This window comes from Schistocerca piceifrons, chromosome X (genome assembly GCF_021461385.2).
Source record: "Schistocerca piceifrons isolate TAMUIC-IGC-003096 chromosome X, iqSchPice1.1, whole genome shotgun sequence".
Lineage (NCBI taxonomy): Eukaryota > Metazoa > Arthropoda > Insecta > Orthoptera > Acrididae > Schistocerca > Schistocerca piceifrons.
This window is the reverse complement of record NC_060149.1, coordinates 900,482,978-900,508,660: the sequence shown is the minus strand read 5'-3', so window position 1 is coordinate 900,508,660 and position 25,683 is coordinate 900,482,978. Positions and strand designations below refer to the sequence as shown.

The following is a 25,683-nucleotide window of genomic DNA, read 5'->3' as shown; positions in this document are numbered from 1 at the left end:
TTATTTTGCATGTTGTTATTCCGGTTGCCGTGGTTTTTTTTATCGATTGTCATTTTTCTTTGTAGTTCACTGTTACTATTTGAATTCAAATATTGTCATTTTGTCATTTGTATATAGAGGGAGGGGGGGAGACGTGGAAGCTAGAAAATGGAGTGCCAAATGGAGAAATCGGAGCATTTCCGACGTATTCTTTTGTTTGAGTTCAATAGAGGCGTGACAGCAGCTGAGGCAGCTAGAAACATTTGCGCCTTGTATAAGGATAATGCCACTGGACAGACCGCACTACGGAAATGGTTTTCTCGTTTTAAGGAGGATCTTTTTGACAGTAGTGGCTCTCTGCGTTCAGGAGGACTTTCAGGATTTGGTGAAGATCATTTAAACGCATTAATCCACAATGATCCAAGTCATTGTACTCGAGAGCTGGTAAATGTGATGCATTGTGATCATTTCACCACCGAGCCCGACTTCCGGAAAGCGTTTGACTCGGTGCCCCACTGCAGACTCCTAACTAAGGTACGAGCATATGGGATTAGTTCCCCAGTATGTGAGTGGCTCGAAGACTTCTTAAGTAGTAGAACCCAGTACGTTGTCCTCGATGGTGAGTGTTCATCGGAGGTGAGGGTATCATCTGGAGTGCCCCAGGAAAGTGTCGTAGGTCCGCTGTTGCTTTCTGTCTACATAAATGATCTTTTGGATAGGGTGGATAGCAATTTGCGGCTGTTTGCTGATGATGCTGTGGTGTACGGGAAGGTGTCGTCGTTGAGTGACTGTAGGAGGATACAAGATGACTTGGACAGGATTTGTGATTGGTGTAAAGAATGGCAGCAAACTCTAAATATAGATAAATGTAAATTAATGCAGATGAATAGGACAAAGAATCCTGTAATGTCTGAATACTCCATTAGTAGTGTAGCGTTTGACACAGTCACGTCGATTAAATATTTGGGCGTAACATTGCAGAGCGATATGAAGTGGGACAAGCATGTAATGGCAGTTGTGGGGAAGGCGGATAGTCGTCTTCGGCTCATTGGTAGAATTTTGGGAAGATGTGGTTCATCTGTAAAGGAGACTGCTTATAAAACACTAATACGACCTATTCCTGAGTACTGCTCGAGCGTTTGGGATCCCTATCAGGTCGGGTTGAGGGAGGGCATAGAAGCAATTCAGAGGCGGGTAAGGTAAGAGAGATTAGGGCTCGTACAGAGGCATATAGGTAGTTATTTTTCCCTCGTTTTGTTTGGGAGTGGAAGAGGGAGAGAAGATGCTAGTTGTGGTACAAGGTACCCTCCGCCACGCACCGTATGGTGGATAGCGGAGTATGTATGTAGATGTAGATGTAGAGCGTCATGCAGTGGGGAAGGCTCAAAAATCGGGTGTATTGGTACCGCGTTCTCTAAGACAAAATCACCAGGTGACCATATTTGCCGGCCGGTGTGGCCGTGCGGTTAAAGGCGCTTCAGTCTGGAACCGCGTGACCGCTACGGTCGCAGGTTCGAATCCTGCCTCGGGCATGGATGTGTGTGATGTCCTTAGGTTAGTTAGGTTTAAGTAGTTCTAAGTTCTAGGGGACTGATGACCACAGATCCCATAGTGCTCAGAGCCATTTGAACCATTTGAACCATATGTGGGACTCTGTTTGCTCCTCTTGAACTAGCTCGTAAAGAACACCGACCATTCCTACCCTGTATCGATACTGGGGGCGAGAAATAGTGTTTTTATGCTAACATAAGCAAAGGAAAGGAATGGTTGAGCTGTGCATCTGGTGGAACAGCGACGGGGTGGTGTACTGCGAATTGCTTTCCCGAGGTGTAACCATCACGGTTGGCATTTACTGTCAACAACTGAGACGTCTTGCATACACAGTCTGAGAACAACGGCCAGGAAGAATGCGTGAAGTGATGTTACTCCACATAACGCCCTCCTGCATTCTGCGAGACCCACCAAAAAGGAAAAAAAAGCCACTATGCAGGAGTTGGGTTGGGAAGTACGAGGGTCGTTCAATAAGTGATGCCCCACATTTTTTTTCTCAGAATATATTTATTGTTAAGAGTCAGAATTTATTGACGATATACATCAACATGGCTTGTCCATGTCCTAGTTTTCTACGTAGTCTCCATCACGTTCTACGCCCGTACGCCAACGTTGTGGAAGAGCATGTATTCCCTACTGGTAAAAGCTATTGTACTGCAGGAGTAGCCATGTTTTCACTGCATGACTGACACTCTCGTCATCTTCAAAGTGTATTCCCCATAAAGAATCTTTAAGCGGCCTATAGAGATGGAAGTCGGAGGGTGCCAGGTCTGGACTGTAGGGTGGATGTGGCAATTATGTCCAACCCAATTTGGTGACGTATTCCCGAGTTCTCAGACGTGTGTGGGCGTGCATTATCGTGTTGTAGCAAGGTTTCTGCTGGATCCTTGTCCGATCGAACACGTCGGAAACGGTTCTTGAGTTTATTCACTGTCTTCACGTATGCCTCTGGATTGATGGTTGACCCTCTTGGCATCACATCCACGAGAATGACGCCATCACAATCTCAGAACACTATCATCACGACTTTTCCGGCAGAGGAGGTTGTCTCGAATTTTTTCTTTTGTGGTGAATGAGGATGATGCTACTATATGTACTGGCTTTTGTTTCCGGCGCAAAGTGGTGCACCCAGCTTTCGTCATTCGTAACGATCCGTGAGAGAAAGGCCTCTACGTAAGTCTCAAAACGCTCCAACAATTCAGATGAAATGGCCTGTCTTTAAATCTTGTAGTCCGCTGTGAGCACCTCTTTGAATATCCGAGGGCCTCGATCACTGCACACGCTCTTCCAATGCTGACCGACAACTGTAGAGCCCATTGTCGAGTTGATCGGCACGAATAATGGCATCCGCGCCATTCAGCAAATCTGGAGCAGTGGCTGTGACAGAACGTCCCGCGGGTGGCTGACCATGGAGCTCTATTTCTGCATTTCCTGAGGCTGTAGCTTTCTTTACCCATCGCCCAAATGTACTCCTAACAACTGCAGCATCGCCATAACTGCACACAAACGTTTGTGGATGGTCACCACGGTTTCTTTTTCTGTACACAGTAATTCAATAACAGCACGCTGCTTGTAACGTGAGTCGTATGTAAGCGCCATTTTTACACTGCACTACGGCTCTGCCATCCTGCCAGATCGGTTCTAAACTTCACCGACGGACAGAACAAACATCAAATGTAAAGCACCAAAAAGGACGTTTGTCTATGTACATTAATGGCATTTTTTAAATGTAGGGCATTACTTATTGAACAACCCTCGTAATTGCGCATCCCCTTCTTCACCTGATCTTGTGCCCTCAGATTTTCACCTTTTCCGCTATCGAACAACTTCCAACGAACTTTCTTTCCGGATTAAAATGCCCTCCGATCATGGCTCGACGATGTCTTCGCCTCAAAACCACGTCATTTATATAGTCACGGAATAGAAAAGTAACTCCAGTGTTGTCAGACTGTCGTTAATAGTGAAGGAGAATATATTACTGATGATTAAAGTCTCTACTGTGTGTATCTGTGTGTTTATTAAACTTTTAGAATAACGCTACGAACTTACGTACCAACCCAATACATTGTGATAAACTGATTTTAGACTGTATGCATTTCCGTAACTGTCAGTACCTCTGCCGTGTATCACAAACCCTTCATCTCATTTGAGGCGGAAAGTGCAGGACGGCGTCGTCTTACCTGGGATGAAGCTCCATGCCGCGAAAGAACTCGTACATTATTGGCCGCGGGGGGTCGTCGGACTGGGCGCGACGTTTGCCGTCGATCAGAAGCCACAGGCACAGAGCCAGAGCTACCAGGTTGAGCGTCCCCACCAGCTCCGGATGTGACTGATGAATTGCGTCGGCGAGGTCCGGCCGTAAGGCCAGCAGGCACGAGAACGCCAGCAAGGTTGTCACGTAGTACGCTACGCCGTTGAGCTGGAACACATACCCGTCACAGCCCGTCACGTGTCGTACTAGTAGTTTTATTCATCTGCAGATAGATTTTACAGACATATCGGACATATCGTGGTACTGCAATTTAAGAACAAAAAAAGTAATTCGTGTGCAGGGTGTAACGGCACATCCTCCTCTAACATTACTTTTCCTCAACAGTAGTTGTCGATACCAGTATTATTTTTCGAATTTTGAACAGGTCAGTATTATCTCGGTTGCATTTGTCAAAACTTCCGTATGATTTTATACACAATATGTTATATTCCAAACTAACAGTTGTGAAAAGGAATTACTTTATTTTGGATGTTATTATCGACAAATACTAGTTCTGAATGTAAAGTTAAAATTATTTTTTAGAAAAATTTGAAATTACAGAATTATTTGGCACACTTAAAATATCTGTTAATAATTACGCAATCTAGTATTGTTTATTACGTTTATTTCTGGATTCATTTATGAAATAATGATCGAAATTGATAGAAATTCATTTGTCAAGAAAAATTGTAAACTCTTTGTTATGTGGTTATTACAGCAGAGTGAGTTAGTAGTAAGCATGCCTTTGATACGATCGGACGTAATTTTGTATTTTGGGCGAACAATGTAATTTCAGCTTTGGTAATATGAAAATTCAAAACACTGTATGATATACTTAAATGTGACAAAATGTATTAACGTGACAACAAAAATTTTGCATCAACGATCTTCAAAATTATTTAGATCAATTCAACCATGAAGACCTGAAATGTGAAAATTTCAGCTTCAGGACAAGAAGACCTGGAGCCATCTCTACACGAAAATTTTATTGTACTCTTCGTTTCTCTCAAATTTTTCATAAAAGACTTCGCTTATTGTGAACAATAGCTGGAATCAGGAAGGAGGTGGCAGATACAAAGGATATTCGTAAATACCTCCGAGACTCCAGAAGGTGACTGCGCGAAAACTTGGAGAGTTTGAGAAATATGATTGATATCAGTGGATAGAGCATCTCTCCAAGTTCCGAGCCGTGGTGTAATTGCACTAGGAGGGAGGCACGTCACTACACGTAGACAAGGCATCCGCCTTCAGACGGGTAAGCTAATTAACAGATTTCCAAAGCAGGCTGCTGACGCGCCTTCATGGGCAACTTGTGTCACTAACAGAGTTGTAACACTACCGCAGACTACCTTAGACTATCAGAAATATGGGTAGACAACGGTAGCTTTCCTAGTAGTTTTTTTTCAGTTAAGGTCGTACCCGTGTTACTTCTACGTTACGTGTGTTACGTACTCATCGGGCATCATCTAATAACGATCGCTTTCTTTACATCTGCGATCACTGTCTTACTAGATTCTCCTAATACCAGAAGCGGTAAACCATCTAGAAACTGAGTGAGGGAATATAAATGGCTACGTAACATACATTTTTGTTCTACATAGTTATCCTCTTGTCACTTAAAAATAAACAGTATTTATAGCAAAACTGAACTTCTCAATGTTTAATTCAGATTTTATTCCAAAAATGTTGATTTGTAACTTTAAACAAAGAGATATTGTAAGAAAGATAAAGAAAGAATACAGATTTTTCCACAACAAAAAGGTAAAATTAAGAAAACTGCAAAACAAAAAATTTATCAAACATGGCTTCAATACTTCGTCGAACTTACATAAAACATGTTCTGTTATTCATATACAACTTTCGCATTTATCAGTAATAATAGGAAACTCTTGCCTTTGATCATGATAAATTACTTTCTGAGTACAAAATAACAACAATTATATATATCACTTGTACCAAAAATAATTGCTTTGATTATATAAAAGCACAGAAGTTACACGATCAGCTAACTTCCACTACTTACGAAATGCAATTTTTTAGTGTGTAAGGAATTAAAATACACAACAGATTAACATTCAATGATGCGCTATTCTAATTATGCGCAACTCAAACAAACAAAGAAACAAACAAAAATGGTCGTCACCCAGTTTCTCTTTTACGCATTCATTCATGTTCCTTTCCCTACCACTGCTTCCAATTCTGTCGATAATCCTACCATTTACTACGTCACTTAAGCAGTGTACCACAGCTCCCGAACCGTAGTTTTGTTACAGCGCAACTCCAACGCCTTCAGTGAACTGCGTGTGTATCGATGCTAGCCGCATACTGAGCATCTGTAATGTGAGTCACATACTGAGCGTCTGTAATGTGAGTCAAAACCTTGGAGAGGTGCTTCCTCCACTCATATGTGTCAGTTTTCTGTTTATCTGCATTTTCCCGCAATCATTTTCTGAAACGCCAGAGGTACTTGCGAACAATCCTATACAGGCAGTTACATACTTACAGATCAAGTTTGATGACAACGGGACAGTTATTCGGCCGTTGTTTTATAGTAGGAACCATCCCTCTATTTGCATAAAATAGAAAGACCTTAAGTACAAACGAAGCAGTACGTCCACGTTTAAAACCATTTGGAGCACTGAAGAACAATCGTAAAAGCGATTTATTTTGAGTGTTTCTGACGTGTCACACCAGCTCTATTTTCCAAAAGTGGTACGTTTGAGTTTTATGAAACGAATATCCTTTAGAAAATTTAATATGGACAAACTGAATGATGGACATCTTATTCCCTGAAATCTGCTTATAAACGGATGGAATGCTGTCAACTACAGTATTTGAACTGAGATCGTCGTATACATCTATATCAACATGGATACTCTACAAATCACATTTAAGTGCCTGGCAGAGGATTCATCGAATCGCCTTCACAATAATTTTCTATTATTCCAGTCTCGTACACCGTAAGGAAAAAACCAACACCTATAGCTTCCCGTGCGATCTCTGATTTACCTTATTTTATTATAATGATCGTTTCTCTCTATGTAGGTCACCGTCAACAAAATATTTTCGCATTCGGAGGAGAAATTTCGTGATTGAAATTTCGTGAGAAGATTCCGCCGCAACGAAAACCGCCTTTGTTTTAATTATTTCCACTTCAAATCCAGTTCATTTCAGTGACACTCTCTCCCCTGTTTCGCAATAATACAGAACGTGCTGCCCTTCTTTGAACTTTCTCGATGTACTCCGTCAATTCCATCTGGTAAGGGTCCCACACGGCGCAGCAGTATTCTAAAAGAGGACGGACAAGCGTAGTGGAGCCAGTCTCTTTAGCAGATCTGTTACATTTTCGAAGTGTCCTGCCAATAAAACGCAGTCCTTGGTTAGCCTTCCCCACAACGTTTTCCATATGTTCCTTCCAATTTAAGTTGTTCGTAATTGTAATTCCTGGGTATTTAGTTGAATTTACAGCCTTTAGATTCGACTGATTTATGGTGTAAGCTAAGTTCAGCGGATTCCTTTTAGCACTCGTGTGGATGACCTCACATTTTTTGTTATTTAGGGTCAATTGCCAACTTTTACACATACAGATATCTTTTCTAAATTGTTTTCCAATTTGTTTTGATCTTCTGATGACGTCACTAGGCGATAAACGATAGCCACATCTGCAAACAACCTAAAACGGCTGCTCAGATTGTTCCATAAATCGTTTATATAGATAAAGAACAGCAAAGGGCCTATAATACTGCCTTGCGGGACGCCAGAAACCACCTCCGTTTTACTCGATGACTTTCCGTCAATTACTACGAACTGTAACCCCTATGACAGGAAATCACAATCCAGTCACAAAACTGAGACGATATACCATGAGCACGCAACTTCACTACAAGCCGCTTGTATGGTCAATATCAAAAGTCTTCTGGAAATCTAGAAACACGGAATAAATTTGAAATTCCTTGTCAATACCACTCAACACTTCGTGTTTCACAAGAACGATGTTTTCTAAATCCGTATTGACTGCGTGTCAATAGACCGTTCTCTTCGAGGTAATTCATAACGTTCGAACACAATATATGTTCCAAAATCATACTGCATATTGACATTAATGATATGGGCTTGTAATTTAGTGGATTACTCCTACTACCTTTCTTGAATATTGGTGTGACCTGCGCAACTTTCTACTCTGGATACAGATCTTTCGTCGAGCGAACGGTTGTATGTGATTGTAAAGTGTGGAGCTATTGCATCAGCATACTCTAAAGGAACCTAACTGGTATGCAGTCTGGACCGGAAGACTTGCTTTTGTTAACTGATTTAAATTGCTGCAATACTCCGAGGAGATGAGCGTACAAACCTAATATCGTTGACCAGAGCTTTCTGAGCAATATTACGATATATTCTACTGACTCGGTGATATAATCAGAACATTCCCACTTGCACTTACTGGACAACGTGTAAAGGAAAACGAAACAAATTTTGGAGAATAGGGGATGAGCTTAAAACATTTTTAACGACTCAGTAAGGAAGAAGCTTTCTTGCTCTACTGATTTTAAATAAATGCATTTTCATGACAGTAGCAAAAAACTTACATCTATTGAATTATGGATGATTTATTTGTTTGGAACACATTTGCGAAGTTCGTGATACGCCTTGTTACTTTATGGAAGATGTATTTAAAATTAAATTTTCCTAGTCCGTGAATTGGGAGGAAAAGAATAATTTTGTACCATCATCTCGTTTGATATTTTCAAGTTGATTTCGTTTCATTATTTTTCACTCCAACGAAATGGCTCCGTCCCAACACACTAAAAGGTATGTTGGAAGAAGTAATGCTCAAATTCCAGTCTCGTCATCAAGACTTAGATTTTCCGTGGTTTCTCTAAATGACTTATGGCAATCTCCGGGACGATTTCAGTTTTCATCATCCATGTCTAACCTCAACACGTGTTCCTGCTGTAATAGCCTTGTTGTTGACAGAATGCTAGCCTCATCTTCCTTTCCTTTTTGTTTCAGTGTCCTGCGGATTTAAGGAAATATGACGTCCATCATTCAATTCAACTTTAACGGTTTGCCAAGAATACATTGTTCTCAAAAAAAAAAAAAAATAAATAAATAAAAAAAATAAAAAAAATTCTAACAAGTGATAGGTACATTATGTCTGGCTCACCTTCAACATGACACTGAGGCCTAAAAAATGAATTTGTCTTAACCAGACCAAGGTTAGAGGTAATTACTTATCATTAATAACTAATTAATACTTTACATATAGCTACTTCATGAAACAATACTGTTTAAATAACAGTGAAGAGGAAAACAAAATTAAAATAAAATCTATATGAATCAGACTAGTGCAGCATTTTACCTGAATAAAACTTTATAGCAATCATGTAGGAAGAAAAATCATCGATTTCGGAAAAATACAATTAGCTTTCTTTGGAAAGAGGGACCATAGATTTCTCAGACATACGTAAATTTATTAAACGAGAGATTCGAAAGTAGGTGTGTTTGTAGAACGAATCTTTAACTCTACAGTGGTATTTGGTTGAATGCATGCTCTGTGCCACCTAATTATCCCTTCACCCATGATCTAAAATACGCACCGTAGATACATCTTCCTTGAATAGTGACGGCAAGTCGTGACGGAAGGTGAGAGTGTTGTACAGACAAGTTGTTTCATACAGATTCAAACCTATTAAAAGAATTTAACGGATTCAAATTCGGCAGGATTGTTGCCATAAAATTGAATGTAGATGTTCTAGCCACAGGTCAGGACATGCTTGACTACACCTCCAAAATTTTAAGCTTTTTTTCCTCCAACTTGTTGTCACCTGTCAGATCATTTGCGATGATTCATAGAATTTCTTCACAGCATACCTATCTCACTACATCAGTTTCCTTGCGCTTGGAACCTTAGTACCCACACGTTTTTTTTTATTTTTATTAGGACAGTAATGTAATGATGGGACTGTCTTCTATGGTGCAAAAACATGGCTCTCCTGTTTTCTACTCTCAAAAACAAAGAATTTCTCATCGACATCGTGGCCTTCGCTTAGTTCATCTGGGTATAGGATTTTCTGAAGAACTAGTAAATTCTGAGGCTTTTACTACGTTTATGTGAGGATGATCTCTGACTAGCAACTAACGTAAATAAGTGTGTCTGTTTGCTGTTGTAAAGAGAATTGGGTGAAACTATAAAAGGGGTGATTTTTTCCTGCTATTCAACATCGTCTTTCGATTAAGTTACAATCTCTCAAAAATGTTAATCGCGCATGGAAAATTAATGTCTTGCTATCATCGGTTCAGACTAGCCCCAAGAGCTGCTTGTACATGCACATAGGGCGATCAAACAGTCGATGCGTGTAGCGTGATATTAATAATGAGAGAGACATACTTAGGAAGAGTATTACAGAAAAGGTACGCCGATGCTCGTCGGTAAACTAGTTTTAGTAACGCTATACTCGAACGAAATTCACAAATTTTGTAATGTAATAATCTTCCAGATCATATTAATAACTATGTTACTTGAAGTTAAAAAAACATGTTTTACCTGAAAATCTTATATGGATCATATAGACGTTTACTATTACCAGTATAATTAATTGAATACTTTTCATCCATACTATTGCAGTTCGTTGTAATTAGACTCATCCTTTGAATACCTTGTACAAAAATTTATCCTAAATACGCAGTATTACAAATATTCTAACGGGACATGTTGCAAATAAATAAATAAAAATAAACTTTAGGTGACAGGACACCTTAGACCGTACTACCCATAAAAATATCGTAGCTTATAGAAATGTATGATGGAAACGTGTGCAGAAGACGTGCAATGAGAGCTAATCGCCCATTAATATCAAAGAGGAAAAAGATACGTTGTACAGTAAATAAATGATGGATTAATGGGTACAGAATTCAAGTACCATATCAAGTAATGCCTTCCGCTATTTAGAAGACGAAGACGAAGAAGAAGAAGCTAACAACCAATTTCGAAACTGAAAGAACTGATTACTGTATCAGAGCCGCAAGTTTTAGCAGCGCAGAATTTAAAAGCACTGAATTACAATACTTCGCATTTATCGAGACAATATATGTGGAGGTGTTGATATCTTGGAGAGCATTTCAGTTCTTTTAATGTAGATATATGATTCTGAGACAAGCCGCCATTAGAATGGAAGGAAACAAATTTTCCCGACCCAGTATTGTATCCTGGCGTTCTAGATGACTATTGAGCGGATCCGCACTAGACCAGCATGATCTTCCAGGATGGACCTTGTATGGATCTTGATGGACAAATGCGTCCCAATTAAGATCTTACCTAATCGCTAATGTATTTTATTTGTATCTGTAAAAGGCGTTTCCCTTTCATTCGTCCTAGCCTGCAAATATGTTTTGTGACACCACAAACACTCAAATATGCAACTTCACTGCACGCTGAGTAAATTTTTAACTCCTTTTTTATGACTGTAGAAGAGGAGCATGTCCAAATTAAACAGTCTTCATTCCTAAATTGAAGCTATGTGATGACATTTGAGGGGAAGACAAGAAAATATGTTGACGGAACAAATATCATAAGGGAAATGGTTTGGTGAGATGAAAGATGTATAAAAAGGTTTTAACTTACTCATCTGTTCAGCAGAACTTAGCCCTAGTATTATTAACTTTCTTACAGAATAATACCAGACTATACTGTAATTACAAAAGAACGTCAACTAATTAAGTATTATTGAATGCTTAAAGCTACAAACCATTGAAAGTTGAAAGTTCCTTAATAATCTGCCTGTTAATACAGACAGTACCCATGACCATACAGACATATGAAATGTTCTAGATCTGAAGAAACACATGGAACTAAAAGTTAATGATTGACCGAGCGAGGTGGTGCAGTGTTGTTTAGCATTCTGGACTCGCATTCAAGGGTATTAAATCCTTGACCATGAAGTGTGATCAACATTAGTATTAACAAGGGACAAGTACTGTTTTACAAAGTAGACAGTTATGTGAAATTTTATGTAATATTTTGTGTGTGCAATTTAAACACTGTTGTACTGCCTGGCAGGCGTGGCCCCACCAGATATTAGAAGGAAAGTAGCGGCCAGGAAGGAAAGGACAAAGGCGTTGACCTCACCTGCCCACCCGCTGTACCAATACCAGCCAGCCCACCGTCGACTAAAATCTAGAAAAAGCTTCCTGCACACAGCAGAAAACATCGTCGGGACACCGCAGCAAACGAGGCTGGCAATGTGGCGAGAAGAAAACGCGCACCTTCGAGAATGGTTAATCCCAAACGAAGAACTCCCTCCCGGCCATATGGAAGGATGGACGACATGGAAATCTCTTAATGGGCTGCGCTCTGGTGTCACACGATCCAAAGGGAATATGCGCAAATGGGGCCTCTCAAATGAACCGGCGCTGTGTGACTGTGCACACACTCAAACCACCATCCACCCCACGCAGTGTGTGCTGTGCCCAAGCACCTGCACCAGGAAGGATTTAATGAATGCCAACCCGGAAGTGCTGGACGTGGCCAAGTTCTGGTCCAAGACTTCATAAAATAAAAAAAACTGCTTGACCCTGCTTATATATCTGTATACTTTTATATTCTTCTTGTATTTGTTATATACTTGATATATATGTGTTAATCATTCTGATTTTATGTATGATGCTTCTGACACGATTAAATATAAAAAAAACTGCAGAACTAAATAAATGATAGGCATCCCTTGAAATAAATGTACATGCTCTTTACTGAACATTAACGTCATATTTTCCTACAGTCACAAAAGTTGTTGCATCACTTCCTAAACTGAGCCACAACCGAGCGTAATCTTCGGCCGCGAGAGGGATATTAACTTTAGAATACGCAAGCTGAGCTACAGACCCCCACCATGTGTATCTCATGCTGAACATATCCAGCTACTGGGATCACGTGTATGGTCATGCTGTTACCTCCAAGCCATCAGGGCATGGTTTTTAGAGCAGAGGAGTTGTAAATGGCATCCCCCGCAGGGGCGATTTTGACTGACTGTGACTGTGAAGGCTCGTACTGAAACTGATAACGCACAGTGAATTAGCAGTAGCAGTGACTCTGTGGCTTCAGTCCATTGGACAGTGACTTTCAGAGGTTTTACGATGATTTAATTAATAATAATAGTAAAGAGCACAAGATCAGAGAGACCTGTGAACAGTAGAACACTGAATAAGTGTGAATCTCTAAACAATAATTACTGGAAGTAACCTTGCCAATTTTTTTTCTGTAGCTCAGTATTATGTAACAGTGTTGATCAGTGGCTGTCAGTGTTTTGGAAATGTACACAATGGATGTGGAACGCTGTGTATTATGAATTGAGTGCTATCTTAAAAATTGGTGCTATGAAAAAGAGGACTTTGAGATTTTATTTGCAACGCCTCGCATCAAGATGGCAACATTGCATCAAGCACGAGGCATCAAGCAGACGACAGCTGAAGCTTCGCAGCACGCCGAAAACCTTTGTATCTGGTGTAACAGTAGAGAGAAGCTCTTATGAGATGGAAAGTCATTACCTCATCCGACGAGGAGGGAGGCCCTTCACGTAACAGATGGCCAGACATGGTAAATTTTACGGTATGCCACTTTCATCTCTGTTAAAAACCCACACCCACAGCTGGTAGAGCACCGGAATGCAACACAGTGCAGTCTACTGATAATCATGGGTCAGAAATGAGTATACTGCATGGAAGTGAACTCTCAACATCAGCAAACACTGTAGCTGTCGATAGTGAGGGTGAATTGTCAAGTGAGAGAATGGTAGTAAAAGTTACTGATAATTAAGATAGGATGATGAGGTTTCTCGGGAAATTATGGGTACCAACTGAAAATTCTTTTATAGAAAATAAGCGATAAACTGATATGCAAGCAAAAGATTCTTGAGAACAGCAAGCAGAATCTTAGAAAAACCAGAAGCAACTAAAAATTCCACTAAATAACTTATTTGTTCTATTAAAGATAAATCACAAATTAAAGCGATTGCATTCGTACATTCAGCTGAAAATAACAGCAAAAAAACTTGATACTGTAAAACTGGACAACTCTGCAACTTAGGTATTACTTTGTGACGTCAGTGCGCTCAAGCTTTTAATTCTTAATTACTATATCCTTCGTCAACATTCAACATATAGCTCTGCAGCATTGTCTTCTTCCATACTGCTGCAATTAATTATGGAAACTACAAATACCTGCATTACCCAAAAACTAGTCATAATGACATTTTGTCATTCAGGTGGACAAACGTGTCTGTAGGTTTCTTGGGAACGTTCACCTATTGCCAATAAATTCGATGAACTCACTGACCGAGGGTAAGTTGATAGAAGTAAGTCACGTGCACAGGCCATACTGTATAAGAGTTAAATTTTAAGAAAGTGTTCTTCAGCCATTAGAAAGCGAAAAAGTTATTTCCACAAATTAGGTGACAGTACACATACCTGCAGAAAAGCATGGTATTTCAAATGGTAGAAAACAAGTTTCATTAACAAAAATTTTCGAATTTTTCAGTTAAAAAACGAAGTTTTATTTCCCATGTTTAATTTGTTTCTAAATATAATATACAGTTGCTCAGAATACTGTGTTAAATATCTGATGACCTCGGTTTTCCTCATACCACTGATTCTGTAAGATGCACTGATGGCAGAGGACAAATGAGAAGTTGCTGAAGCGTATCAGCCTACTACTGAGATTCAGAAATACAATGTGAATGTGATAGCAGTGGTAGATTCAGGAACATAGAACAGCACAATAATACAAAACCCTTATGACAGGATTAAAGTAGGTAATGCAGTCCCATAGTTACCAATTCAAGGGGTAACAATAATCACTGCAATAGAAGCTAAAAGTAAGCTAATAAGAATACAGAAGACATGAAGATAACTTAAATAAAGCAGACAGTTGTGATGATACCACATTTGTTTGAAAGGGTAATACTAGGCATGAACTGGTTAATAAAGAAAGGAATTAAGATAGACTTTACTAACATTAAACTCTATGTAAATGTGAATGCAAAAATGGGTACAGTAAAACAGAGAAAAAAGAATACATGGGTAAAAGTATAGACTGCGAAAGAAAGGTTTATGGGAAATGCACCAGAGAAACAGGGTGAACTGATAACTGAAAATAGACATACAGGCGACGGTATATATGCTGAAACTACTCGCAACAACAAAATACAAGGTGTTTCAGAAATATCAGGTTTGGGTGCTACAGAAACAAAAGAGTTAAAGAGCATTTCAAGTAAATAAAATAGAGTATTTTCACCTGAACTAGGATTAATGAAAAAGTACGTGTATAAACACAATGTTATACCTCATGATACTTCTAGAATGTGACAATATCATATCCTAATCTCAAAAAGAAAGGTGGCTGATAAAAGCATTAAGAGAATGTTAGACTGGCCTGTAATCCAAAGATCAGAATACAGTTATTCCAGTCCAGTTGTGGTGGCCCCAAAAACGATGGACCAGTACAAATTACAATAGATGCAAGGACAATTTAAAAAATATATAATGCTACAAACAGATCAACCAGTGGCTCTTGAAGAACTTTGACAGAAATTTAATGATACAAAGGTGATATCGAGCATAAATTTAACAGCTATTTTCTGAAGTGTGCTGAGCTGATGGGTTTAGGAAATACACAGCCTTCATTTATAATTGGCAAAGTTATCACTTTTACCAATTCAGAGTATTACCATTGGGAGTGAAGACATCCACTGCACCCTTAATTTGTATGCTAGACACAGCATTGGGTGACGATTTACAAGGTAAGGTAACCATCTATCTAGATAACATACTCACAGCAACAAAAAATTGACATGACCACAGACAAATACTGGTATAAGTTATAGTGCCATTTGCAGCCAAAAGCAGTAGAGCAAATTTTCAAAAATCAGAGTTTCAGAAAAGGGAAATTTAATGTCTAGGACATTTTATTTCAACTTCTAGAGTAAGACTGAATTCTGAGAAAACTGAAGCTGTCAGGATCTTTCGTGAACCCAACAATGAAAACAAATAAACATATTTCTTGGCCTCTGTGAATTTTATCGCCATTCATAACAAATCAGGTATTTAATGCCAAAGTATTGTTAGACTTAGTGAAAAATGATGCATCTTGGGTATGGACCAACCAGTGCAGTAAGCAATTTGAAGACATTAAGAAAGAAGCATGCACAACTATCACAATGTCGTACACTGATCAATCACAGAGTTTTTGTTTAGGAGAAGGCACATCTAAATATGAGATTAGTTCAGCATTTTTTAAGATCACAGCACAAAAAAGGAAAAAATCTACTTTGCTAGCAGAAAATTAAAAAAATAGGAAATAAATTATTAGGTTACAGAAAGATCAGCTTTTGTTATAGCATATATATATAAATTAGAGTCACAGCCTTCTCCTCAGACTGCAAGCTAACCCATTGAGAACTGAAAATATGGGTGTTAGAGTTACAGGAATATGGGTTTAAGGTTGTCTACAGATGAGGTTCAGAAAACAATATGACTGCTGCACTAGTGGTGGTAAGTTCCTATGGGCCCAAACTGCTGAAGTCATCGTCCCTTGTCTTACACACTACTTAATCTAACTTAAACTAACTTACACTAAGGACAACACACACACCCATTCCAGAGGGAGAACTCAAACCTTAGACTGGCAGAACCTCGCAACTGTGACAAGCCACCTAAGGCCACCCAGATACCCCACGCAGCTTCCTGCATTGTCTAGGTTGCCATTTCATATGAATCACGTTACCATGAGTGACATCAAAGCAAAATAAATTAAGAATTTGTGTATGAAAGGCTTTAATTTACAGGACATCAAAAATGAATGTCAAAACATGCACAGAGAGCAAACTGAAATCTTAAAAATGGTGAAGCGAAGATGAGAGGACAAAAATGGAGTGAGAGTTAGAAAATATTATTTACTACACAATAGCGTTTTGTATTGAAGAACCAATCATGAATCAAATGACTGGAATGTCTGCCAGCAAGAACAAAATGTAGACAAATTCATTTAGTATAAGTATATCATTTATTGACATTTTGGGGTAAAGGAATGTACTGAAGAACCCAGGGAAACTTTCATGTTTAATAAAGGTGGAAACATATGACAAATATCAGAAAACTAACTTCTCAAATTTACATGCAAAAGGAGAACTCTATCTGATCATTCCTGATAACATTTTGGACAAGACTGTAGTTGATTTACATGACCCACTGCCGAAATCACAAAAGGGACTGATATATCTATTTGTAGTTTTAGACGTCTGTCTAAAATTTGTGAAACTATATACACAGAGAAAAAGCACAGTAGTGTGTTAGCTACTAAGACAAAAAATGGCTATATAAAAGGGGGACGTAAACTGGTATACCTCAGTTCCACCCCAATATTTGGAAAGAAACATTGGATCATTTGGGATAATACCCATCCATATTTATTTATTTACATGTCAAGTTCCGTAGGACCAAACTGAGGAGCAAATCTCCAAGGTCATGGACCGTGTCAGTACATGAAATACAACATAAAAGGAATAGATAAAAGTAAAACGTTTATGAACCCGAAAAAAGTCAATCCGCAAGTTTAAGTCAACACAATCAACAATACAATAAGGCTCAGTTTAATTTTTCAAGGAACTCCTCGACAGAATGGAAGGAGGGAGGCAAGAGGGAACTCTTCAGTTTCGATTTGAAAGCGCGTGGATTACTGCCAAGATTTTTCAATTTGATTGGCAGCTTATCGAAAATGGATGCAGCAGTATACTGCACACCTTTCTGCACAAAGGTTAAGGAAGTCCGATCCAAATGCAGGTTTGAATTCTAATGAGTATTAACTGAGTGAAAGCTGCTTATTCTTGGGTATAAGTTAATATTTTAACAAGAAATAACAGTAAGAAATATATATATATATATATATATTGGGAGGCCAATGTCAAAATACCCAGACTCGTGAATAGGGGTCGACAAGAGGTTCCTGAACTTACACCAGTTATTGCCCGAACCGCCCGTTTCTGAGCCAAAAATATCCTTTTAGAATGGGAAGAGTTGCCCCAAAAATAATACCATACGTCATAAGTGAATGAAAATAAGCAAAGTAGACTAATTTCCACGTCGAACAATCACTCACTTCTGATACCGTTTGAATAGTAAAAATGGCAGCATTAAGTCTTTGATCAATTTCCTGAATGTGGGTTTTCCACGGCACTTTACTATCCATCTGAATACCTAGAAATCTGAACTGTTCAGTTTCACTAATCGTATGCCAATTCTGAATTCTGTGAAATTAAAACAGCAGGTTTTGTTGAACTTTGTGTTAGAAACTGTAAAAAATGAGTCTTACTGTGATTTAACGTTAGTTTATTTTCTACAAGCCATGAACTTAGGTCATGAACTGCACTATTTGAAACTGAGCCAATGTTCCACACAATATCCTTTACTGCTGAGCTAGTGTCATCAGCAAACAGAAATATTTTAGAGATACCTGTAATACTAGAGAGTATATCATTTACATAAATAGGTAACAGGAGTGGGCCCAACACTGATCCCTGGGGCAACCCCCCCCCCCCCCAACTTGACCTTACTCCACTCAGACCATACATCACAGCCATTCTCAACACTATGAATAAGGAATTTTTGCTATGTGTTGGTAAAGTAAAAGGTGAACCAATTGTGAGCTACTCACAGTATTCCGTAAAGGTCCAACTTCTGGAGTAATATTTTGTGATCAATACAATCAAATGCCTTAGTTAAATCAAAAAATACACCTAGCGTTCGAAACCTTTTGTTTAACCCATCCAGTACCTCACAGAGAAAAGAGAATATAGCATTTCCAGTTGTTAAATGACTTGTAAAGCCGAACTGTACATTAGATAGCAAATTGTGTGATATAAAATGATCAATTATCCTTACATACACAGCCTTTTCAATAACTTTAGCCAACACTGATCGCATAAAAATAGATCTAAAATTATCTACATTATCCCTTTCTCCCTTTTATAAAGTGGCTTTCCTACTGAATACTTTCATTGTTCAAGAAATTGACCATTCCTAAAGGAAAAATTACAAATATGGCTAAATACAGGGCTAACATGTGCAGTACAGTAGTTTAATACTCTGCTAGGCACTCCATCATATCCATGAGAGTCCTTAGTCTCCAGTGATATAATTATTGACTCAGCCTCCCCCTTGCCTGTATCACAGAGGAGTATTTCAGACATCAATCTCAGAATGGCAGTTGCCAAGAAAGTTATTTGATTTATTGTAGAAACTAAAATTTTATTTAATTCACCAGCAATGCTCATTAAATGATTTTTAAATATTGTACATATATTTGATTTATCAGTAACAGAAATATTTTTACTACGAACTGACTTTATATCGTCAACCTTGTGCTGCTGACCAGACACTTCCTTCACAACTGACCATATAGTTATAATTTTATCGTGTGAATTAGCTATTCTATTTGCATACCACATATTCTTTGCCTTCCTTATAACATTTTGAAGCACCTTACAGTAATATTTGTAATGGGCTACTGTAATTGATTCTGACTACTTCTAACATTTTGATATAATTCCCACTTTGTTCTACATGATATCCTTATCCCACTAGTTAGCCACCTGGTGTGCCCATTACTGCTAGTACCCCATTTGGAACATTCTAATGAAAAGAAACTCTCAAAGAACATGAGAAATGTGTTAAGGAAAGCATTATGTTTATTATCTATGTTATCAACACCATACACATCCTGCCACCCTTGTTCCATGACAAGGTTTAAAAACCTCTCTATTTCTGTTGGATTAACTTTCCTACATAGTTTGTAATTACATGTGACATTTGTTTGAGTACAAATGCCCTTTAGTGTGAAAATTTGTGCATCATGGTCTGAAAGGCCATTCACCCTTTTACTAACAGAATGCCTATCTAGTAATGAAGAATGAACAAAAATATTGTCTATGGCTGTGCTACTGTTCCCCTGCACCTTAGCTAGAAACAACTCAGTCTTCAACAGATCATATGAATTTAGGAGATCTACCAACATCCTTTTCCTTGCACCATCATATACAAAATTTGTATTGAAGACACCACATATAACTAATTTCGGGTCCTTCCTACAAAGTGAATCAAGAACCCTCTCTAGCTTGAGCAGAAATGCTCTGAAGTCAGAATCAGGGGACCTATAAACAACAAAAATTAGAAGTTTAGTTTCACTAAATTCACTTGCCAACATTCAAATATCTGTTCAGTGCAGTGCTGTGATACTTCTATGGAATCCAATGGAATACTGTTTTTTACGTACATAGCCACTCCTCCACCCCACAAGGAACTCCTTGAGAAACAGCCAGCTAATCTGTATCCTAGTAAAGGAAGCCTCTGAACTGCCCAATTGGTTAAATGGTGCTCCAATATACCAATAATTTCAGAGTCAACATCTATAAGCAGTTCACTAACTTTATTTCTAATACCTCTTATATTTTGATGAAATATTCTAATTCCTTTTCTACTTGGAAACATGACGTCCTCTGAAGGTGAGCCCTTAGTTAGAGGGACTTCCTTTAAGCAGGTATAACAATCAGCCGACTTCAGTCTAAGAGAAGGTGCATCTGCCGACTTCAGTCTAAGAGAAGGTGCATCTCTAACACCAACTACTACAGGATTTTTTCCATGAGTGATCCCACCACCACCCACAACACTGTCACCTATAAGCTTTGCGAGCCTCCACTTCTCATACCTACTGAGGTGCAGGCCATGCCTAGTGAAACCCGATCTACTGATAGACCAAACTGGCACCACTGCAATGTGACCCATGCCCTCTGCCATCAGCGCCCTCTCCAGCCCCATGTTAATGCACCTAACAGCCGCATTAAGATGAGGCCGATCATGACGCTGAAACAGTTGCACGAAATGCACACCATTGACGCCATTTCGAGTAGCTATCTTTACCAGGCCACCACCTACATCATATCCCCCGTCGCCGTCAAGACTGTTCCCTGCTCTACTCACTATCACTACCTGATCCTCCTACATAACTGCCCTACGCTGTCAGTCACCTGAGCCAACCGTGCACTAGGCTCCACAATGCTGGTGACCTGGTACTGACTTACCAACACTTCCTGCAACAGCTGGCCCACACTTCTACCATGCGAACTACCTAGCAACAGAACCTTCTTCTTTCTGTTAGACTTTACAACTGACCTAGGCCTCCTACCTGCTGAGGACTGCTGCATGTGCCCTATATCTACAGCTACAAGAGGCTTCTCTCCACTCAACTCTGACAGTAGATCAAATATATTATATATTTACAAGTGTCATCCTTCTTCCCACTCCTCTAAAAGATTTACTAGAGAATTCAGTAGGTTATGCAGAACCTATTGCTCTAACAAGCATTCCAGCTGGTATGGGTATATCACAGATACTGAAGAGGTGATGAATGAGCTATCACATTCAACTAGAGGAATGTATACCATTAAAGTGTTAATGGGTAAGAAACCAACCAACCTAATTGGAGAATCGCTATTCTTCCCCCCAACTCAGGGTCTCACAATTGATGAGAAAAGGAATCAGGCGTTACAAAAACCAAAGAACAAGGCAGAGAAAAGAAAAATAAGGGATCACAGGCAACATTCAGCAGAAGTGATTTTGTGTTAGTTAAGACTAGACACAAATCTTCCAAGATCAATGCACTGATCGAAAAGTTCTATGAGATGTATGAAGGACATTATAAAGTAATTTGTATTTCTCACCTTAATGCAAAGAAATTGTAGCCAGTGGATCGAATTAAAGCAAAGGGGCGTACAATATTGTAGACTTAAAGAGATATTGTAATAGTTGACAATAAGACCTCAGGCGGTTTTCTATGCTACTATGCAAACTATATACTTCAAATGCAAGAAGGCCCAACTCACTGGCCATATTTATACTCATATAAATTTATGTATGACCATACATTCTCCAACTATCCTACCAGTCTTACGAAATGTAAAGCTAATTTTTCTAGAGTTATTTTTAAAAAACCTAGATTGAGAAGATATACTAGGAAATGTGTAAATAACAAACAAGACCTAAACTTCAAGATAAGATATAGCTTGAAAAGATGTCCAAAAGAAAAAGTAACAAGAGTGGGGTAAGGTGAATAGCATAGGAGCAGGATAAAATTCATAGGGTGAACGATATTTACAACAGGGCATAAAAAAGTCGTTCTATCCTAAAACACGAACTCAGTATGCTTTACAAAACTATGACCAGTATACAGACACGTAGATGAACACATATTCCATCAGATAGAACCTAATGAGCATGATGAATGTGTTTAGATAAACTGAAAGAAAAAACAAAAGGTTCATGAATAACACATTATATGTGATAAAAGATCAAGACCTGTCTTAAGGAAAGAAAAATGTCTCATAATGTAGAAAAGGCAAGTTATTGAGTCTTATAGGTAACCAGCTGAGGAAACAGCTCAGTTTATTAAATAATATTGAAAATGGTAAAGGATATTAAATGAAATAGGTCACATGCAGTGCACCACATGATAATATAGAGTTTATTCAGAGGTTATTTAGTTGGTGATGAATATACTGCCTCTAACAGTACTGATGTGAAGAGAAGTGTATCAAGCGAAGAATGTTTCTGCCACTAACTTACAAAGAAGAAAAGTAAGCTGGTAAGTAATCATGAGATAAAATACAGAAAGATTATGACATAAGAGAGGAAGATAGTAAGGCATAAAGCAGAAAATCTTATCAACAATGAACGTCACAGTCATTACATCAAGGAATGAAGTTGCAGATGTGATAATATGCATTACGAGTAGTAACTACGTGATTTCAAGAATATATACAACAAAGGATCAATGCAAACTGTTACATATATGTGAAAAGTTGCAAAAATACTTTTATAAGAGTTGTGTGCACAGAGAACCGAATGAAAACTGCTTGTCGGACAGCAAAATTTCATAGGCGGAATGTAGGATGCCTGCATTCTAGCGAAGCACGTACTAATACTCACTTTCTTAATACAATAATTCTGTAATGTGTGCAGCCAAAACATTTGATCCATTTTAGTGGATTCGGAGCAGTGGACGAAGTGGAACGCTAATTAGACTGGTGTGTTTACGGGCCAGTGACATGGCAGGCCAAGCGAAAGGAGAATTGGCTGCCAGCAGGGGGTCTGGCCCTTAGCGGGACTATTTGGAGGCTGAGCCTACAAAAATGAATATAGGGCAGAAGAGCAGGTGGCTGAGGTTGCTTCCCGCCAGGTAGCAATACAAAACTCAGTCTTAATAGGCTGAAAAGCATTCTAACAGGAGATTATACTGATGGATGCTTAACGATGTATAAGAACTTTTATAATGACAGCATCCATGATACCAAAGTACAGAACAGAGGTGGAGCAAATCTGCTTAAATATTATGATAGCTATACAATATGTGAAAAATTAATAAAACATGTAATTATGTTCCAGGTTTCCTTTATAATGACTTTTAACTAACTAATGGGTTTTTTTGCGTGGAATAATCGTAAAAGCTCAAATCATGGAAACAAGATACACCGATGAAGTGCTATATCACAGGAGCACGGAAGTATTAATGAGGGAAGAAATCATGCAATGCCATATCAACTCATCCTCAGCTGGAAGAACACGCCAGTTAAACTCACATCAGAGCAGTGTTTCTATTTTGAATGTGAAAAGACTGCCTTTTTTCAAAAAGACAGCAAGGTACATAAATATGTGTGCACAGTTACGTTTTGTGTTTCATTATGTGACAAGGTAAACGTTAGTTTAAAGAGGATAGCAAAGGACTGAGAAATGAAGGAGTAATGGTAGTGATTAATAATATTGGCATCATTGCGCTAAGAGAGGTGTCAACATTATAGGCAATTTTGAAATATAACATGAATAATCTTAGAACTAACGAGGAGAACACGGCAACTGCAATAACCCGACTTTCCAGAAACTTCGCTCAGTGGAAGAGAGGTGAAAACAAGCGAACATATGCTTTGGCCCACCTGTAAATACTTGACTGTTTCTGAGAAGTCGATAGTCAAAGTGTTCGGGAAATTTATGTGCCTTTAAGACAGTAAATAATTCAGCTGCAGTGATGGTACAGTTGGGGCTTCACATTTTTGTGCCCTGTGTTCGAAACTTGATTATTATTTTTATTTTATTTTTCATTTGTCTACACATATCCGTAGAAGATTATTATACTGATGTTTTCCATTGCATGTTGAAATAATATCCTTTTTCGTCTACTAATTTATGTCTGGTGAACACAAAAAGAGAGAGACACAGAGAGATAGAGAGAGAGAGAGAGACAGACAGACAGAAATTTGTCTAAAGTTTTCGGTGAAATTCCAATAGTGTACCTTGATTCATTAGCAACTGGAGGAGCCAGTTTTCGGTAAACGGATCCATTATGCGTGGTTTGCCGCGAAATTATTGCCAACGCATGAAATCTTCAGCAGTGTTAACGACGTTTCTTTCCCGAGGGAGATTCATACAAAGGAATGTCACTGTGGTAAACCTGCCCTCATGCGATGCTCATGGTCTTCGGAATTTCTATATTTGGAATGTTTCTAGGATTGGTACCATCCAAGGGAATGCACCATAACTTCCTGAAATATAAACATCAGAATAAAATATAAGAATAGATATAAGAATGAAATATAAGAATGAGAATTTAAAAAGATTGTAACCCCTGAAAATACAATACATTCGTATATTATATAATATGAATAAATGTATGACTCTTATTGTGAAACCCATATGTAATTTTACAATTAATATAACGCCACAAACCTGATAAGTACAGCTACCTTTTACAGACATGGTTAGATAAATGAAATAAAAATATGAACAATAATCGGATTTCGAACAAAGGGTGCAAAACTGAGAGCCTGCGACGCTAGCCACTGTCCACCATTTCGGCTGAGCTCGCATGCTAAAAGGCATCTAAATTATTTCGGGTTACGGAGATGTTCTTAATGTGGCAACAGGGTAACTGGTTCACCCATGCTTTCTTTGTAAATGGTCAGCTAGTCACATATCCCTGTCCCATTGTTTTAGCTCCTCTATCGTTTTACTTCTTTTTTCGTCCCAGGTGTTACACCTTTCACCCCTTTGTTTTACCAAGTGTAATATGGAGTGACTGTGTGGGAGTGTGGGAGTAAGTGAGTGCAAGGGTCAGTGTGCCAACGTTTTTAGCCCTTTCACTCATATTAGTTTCTTTTAATATTTGTAATGGCTCTGACAACTTCACCGTTGAGTGCCTGTACACTCCAAAAACAACAATATATAACGTCTGAAGCTCTGATCGTCGTTTCGACAGAAACAGTCGAGTATCTACGGATAAGCTGAGACACGTGTTTGCTTATTTACACTCCTACTCCTCTGAGCGAAGTTTCTGGGAAATCAGGCTATGGCACTTGCCGTGTTTTATCTTGTAAGAGTTAGCTTACTTTACGGTATTTCGGTAATTAGACAAGATCAAGGTAATATTTAAGGCCGATCAAGCTATGTTAATTTCATTAACAAACAAGGAAATATTCTACAGTCTTAGTGAAGGAGCTGGCAAGACGGTTTGCGACTCATTGAGTTCAAACTTTTCATTGTTTTTGCGAATTTCTCATTTTGAAAAAAATTAAGGTGGGGGGGGGGCGTGTATAACACTTATGGCAACCTGGCGCTGAGCAAATCATAATGTTGTGCAATATGTCACAAGCCCTACTTACTATTTGGCTAGAATATCACGTTGTTGCGGCGTCTTGGTTGGGTGCTAAGGCGTGTAAGTTCACCTGAAGACAGCGTCTACACATCTCATTGGCTATTGAGAGCATTTACATACATGGAAGCATTGCTTTTTCATGACCTTGACTAGTAAAAGTGCT

At 38.8% G+C, this 25,683-nt stretch overlaps 1 protein-coding gene across 2 annotated transcripts in view; it reads right to left on the bottom strand.

Annotated features, from left to right (window-relative positions):
* LOC124722551 (7-dehydrocholesterol reductase) overlaps window positions 1–25,683 on the bottom strand; it is a 131,250-nt gene that overhangs the window by 70,744 nt on the left and 34,823 nt on the right. The window contains exons 1-2 of one of the 2 annotated variants that reach the window (XM_047247693.1): window positions 24,163–24,232; window positions 3,711–3,949 (exon numbers count right to left, since the gene is read on the bottom strand). In XM_047247693.1, coding sequence (XP_047103649.1) covers window positions 3,711–3,949; window positions 24,163–24,211 — 288 coding nt within the window. In that variant the 5' untranslated portion in view covers window positions 24,212–24,232. Of the gene's footprint in view, window positions 1–3,710; window positions 3,950–24,162; window positions 24,233–25,683 lie in introns of those variants that run through there. The other variant, XM_047247692.1, reaches the window with a different exon arrangement.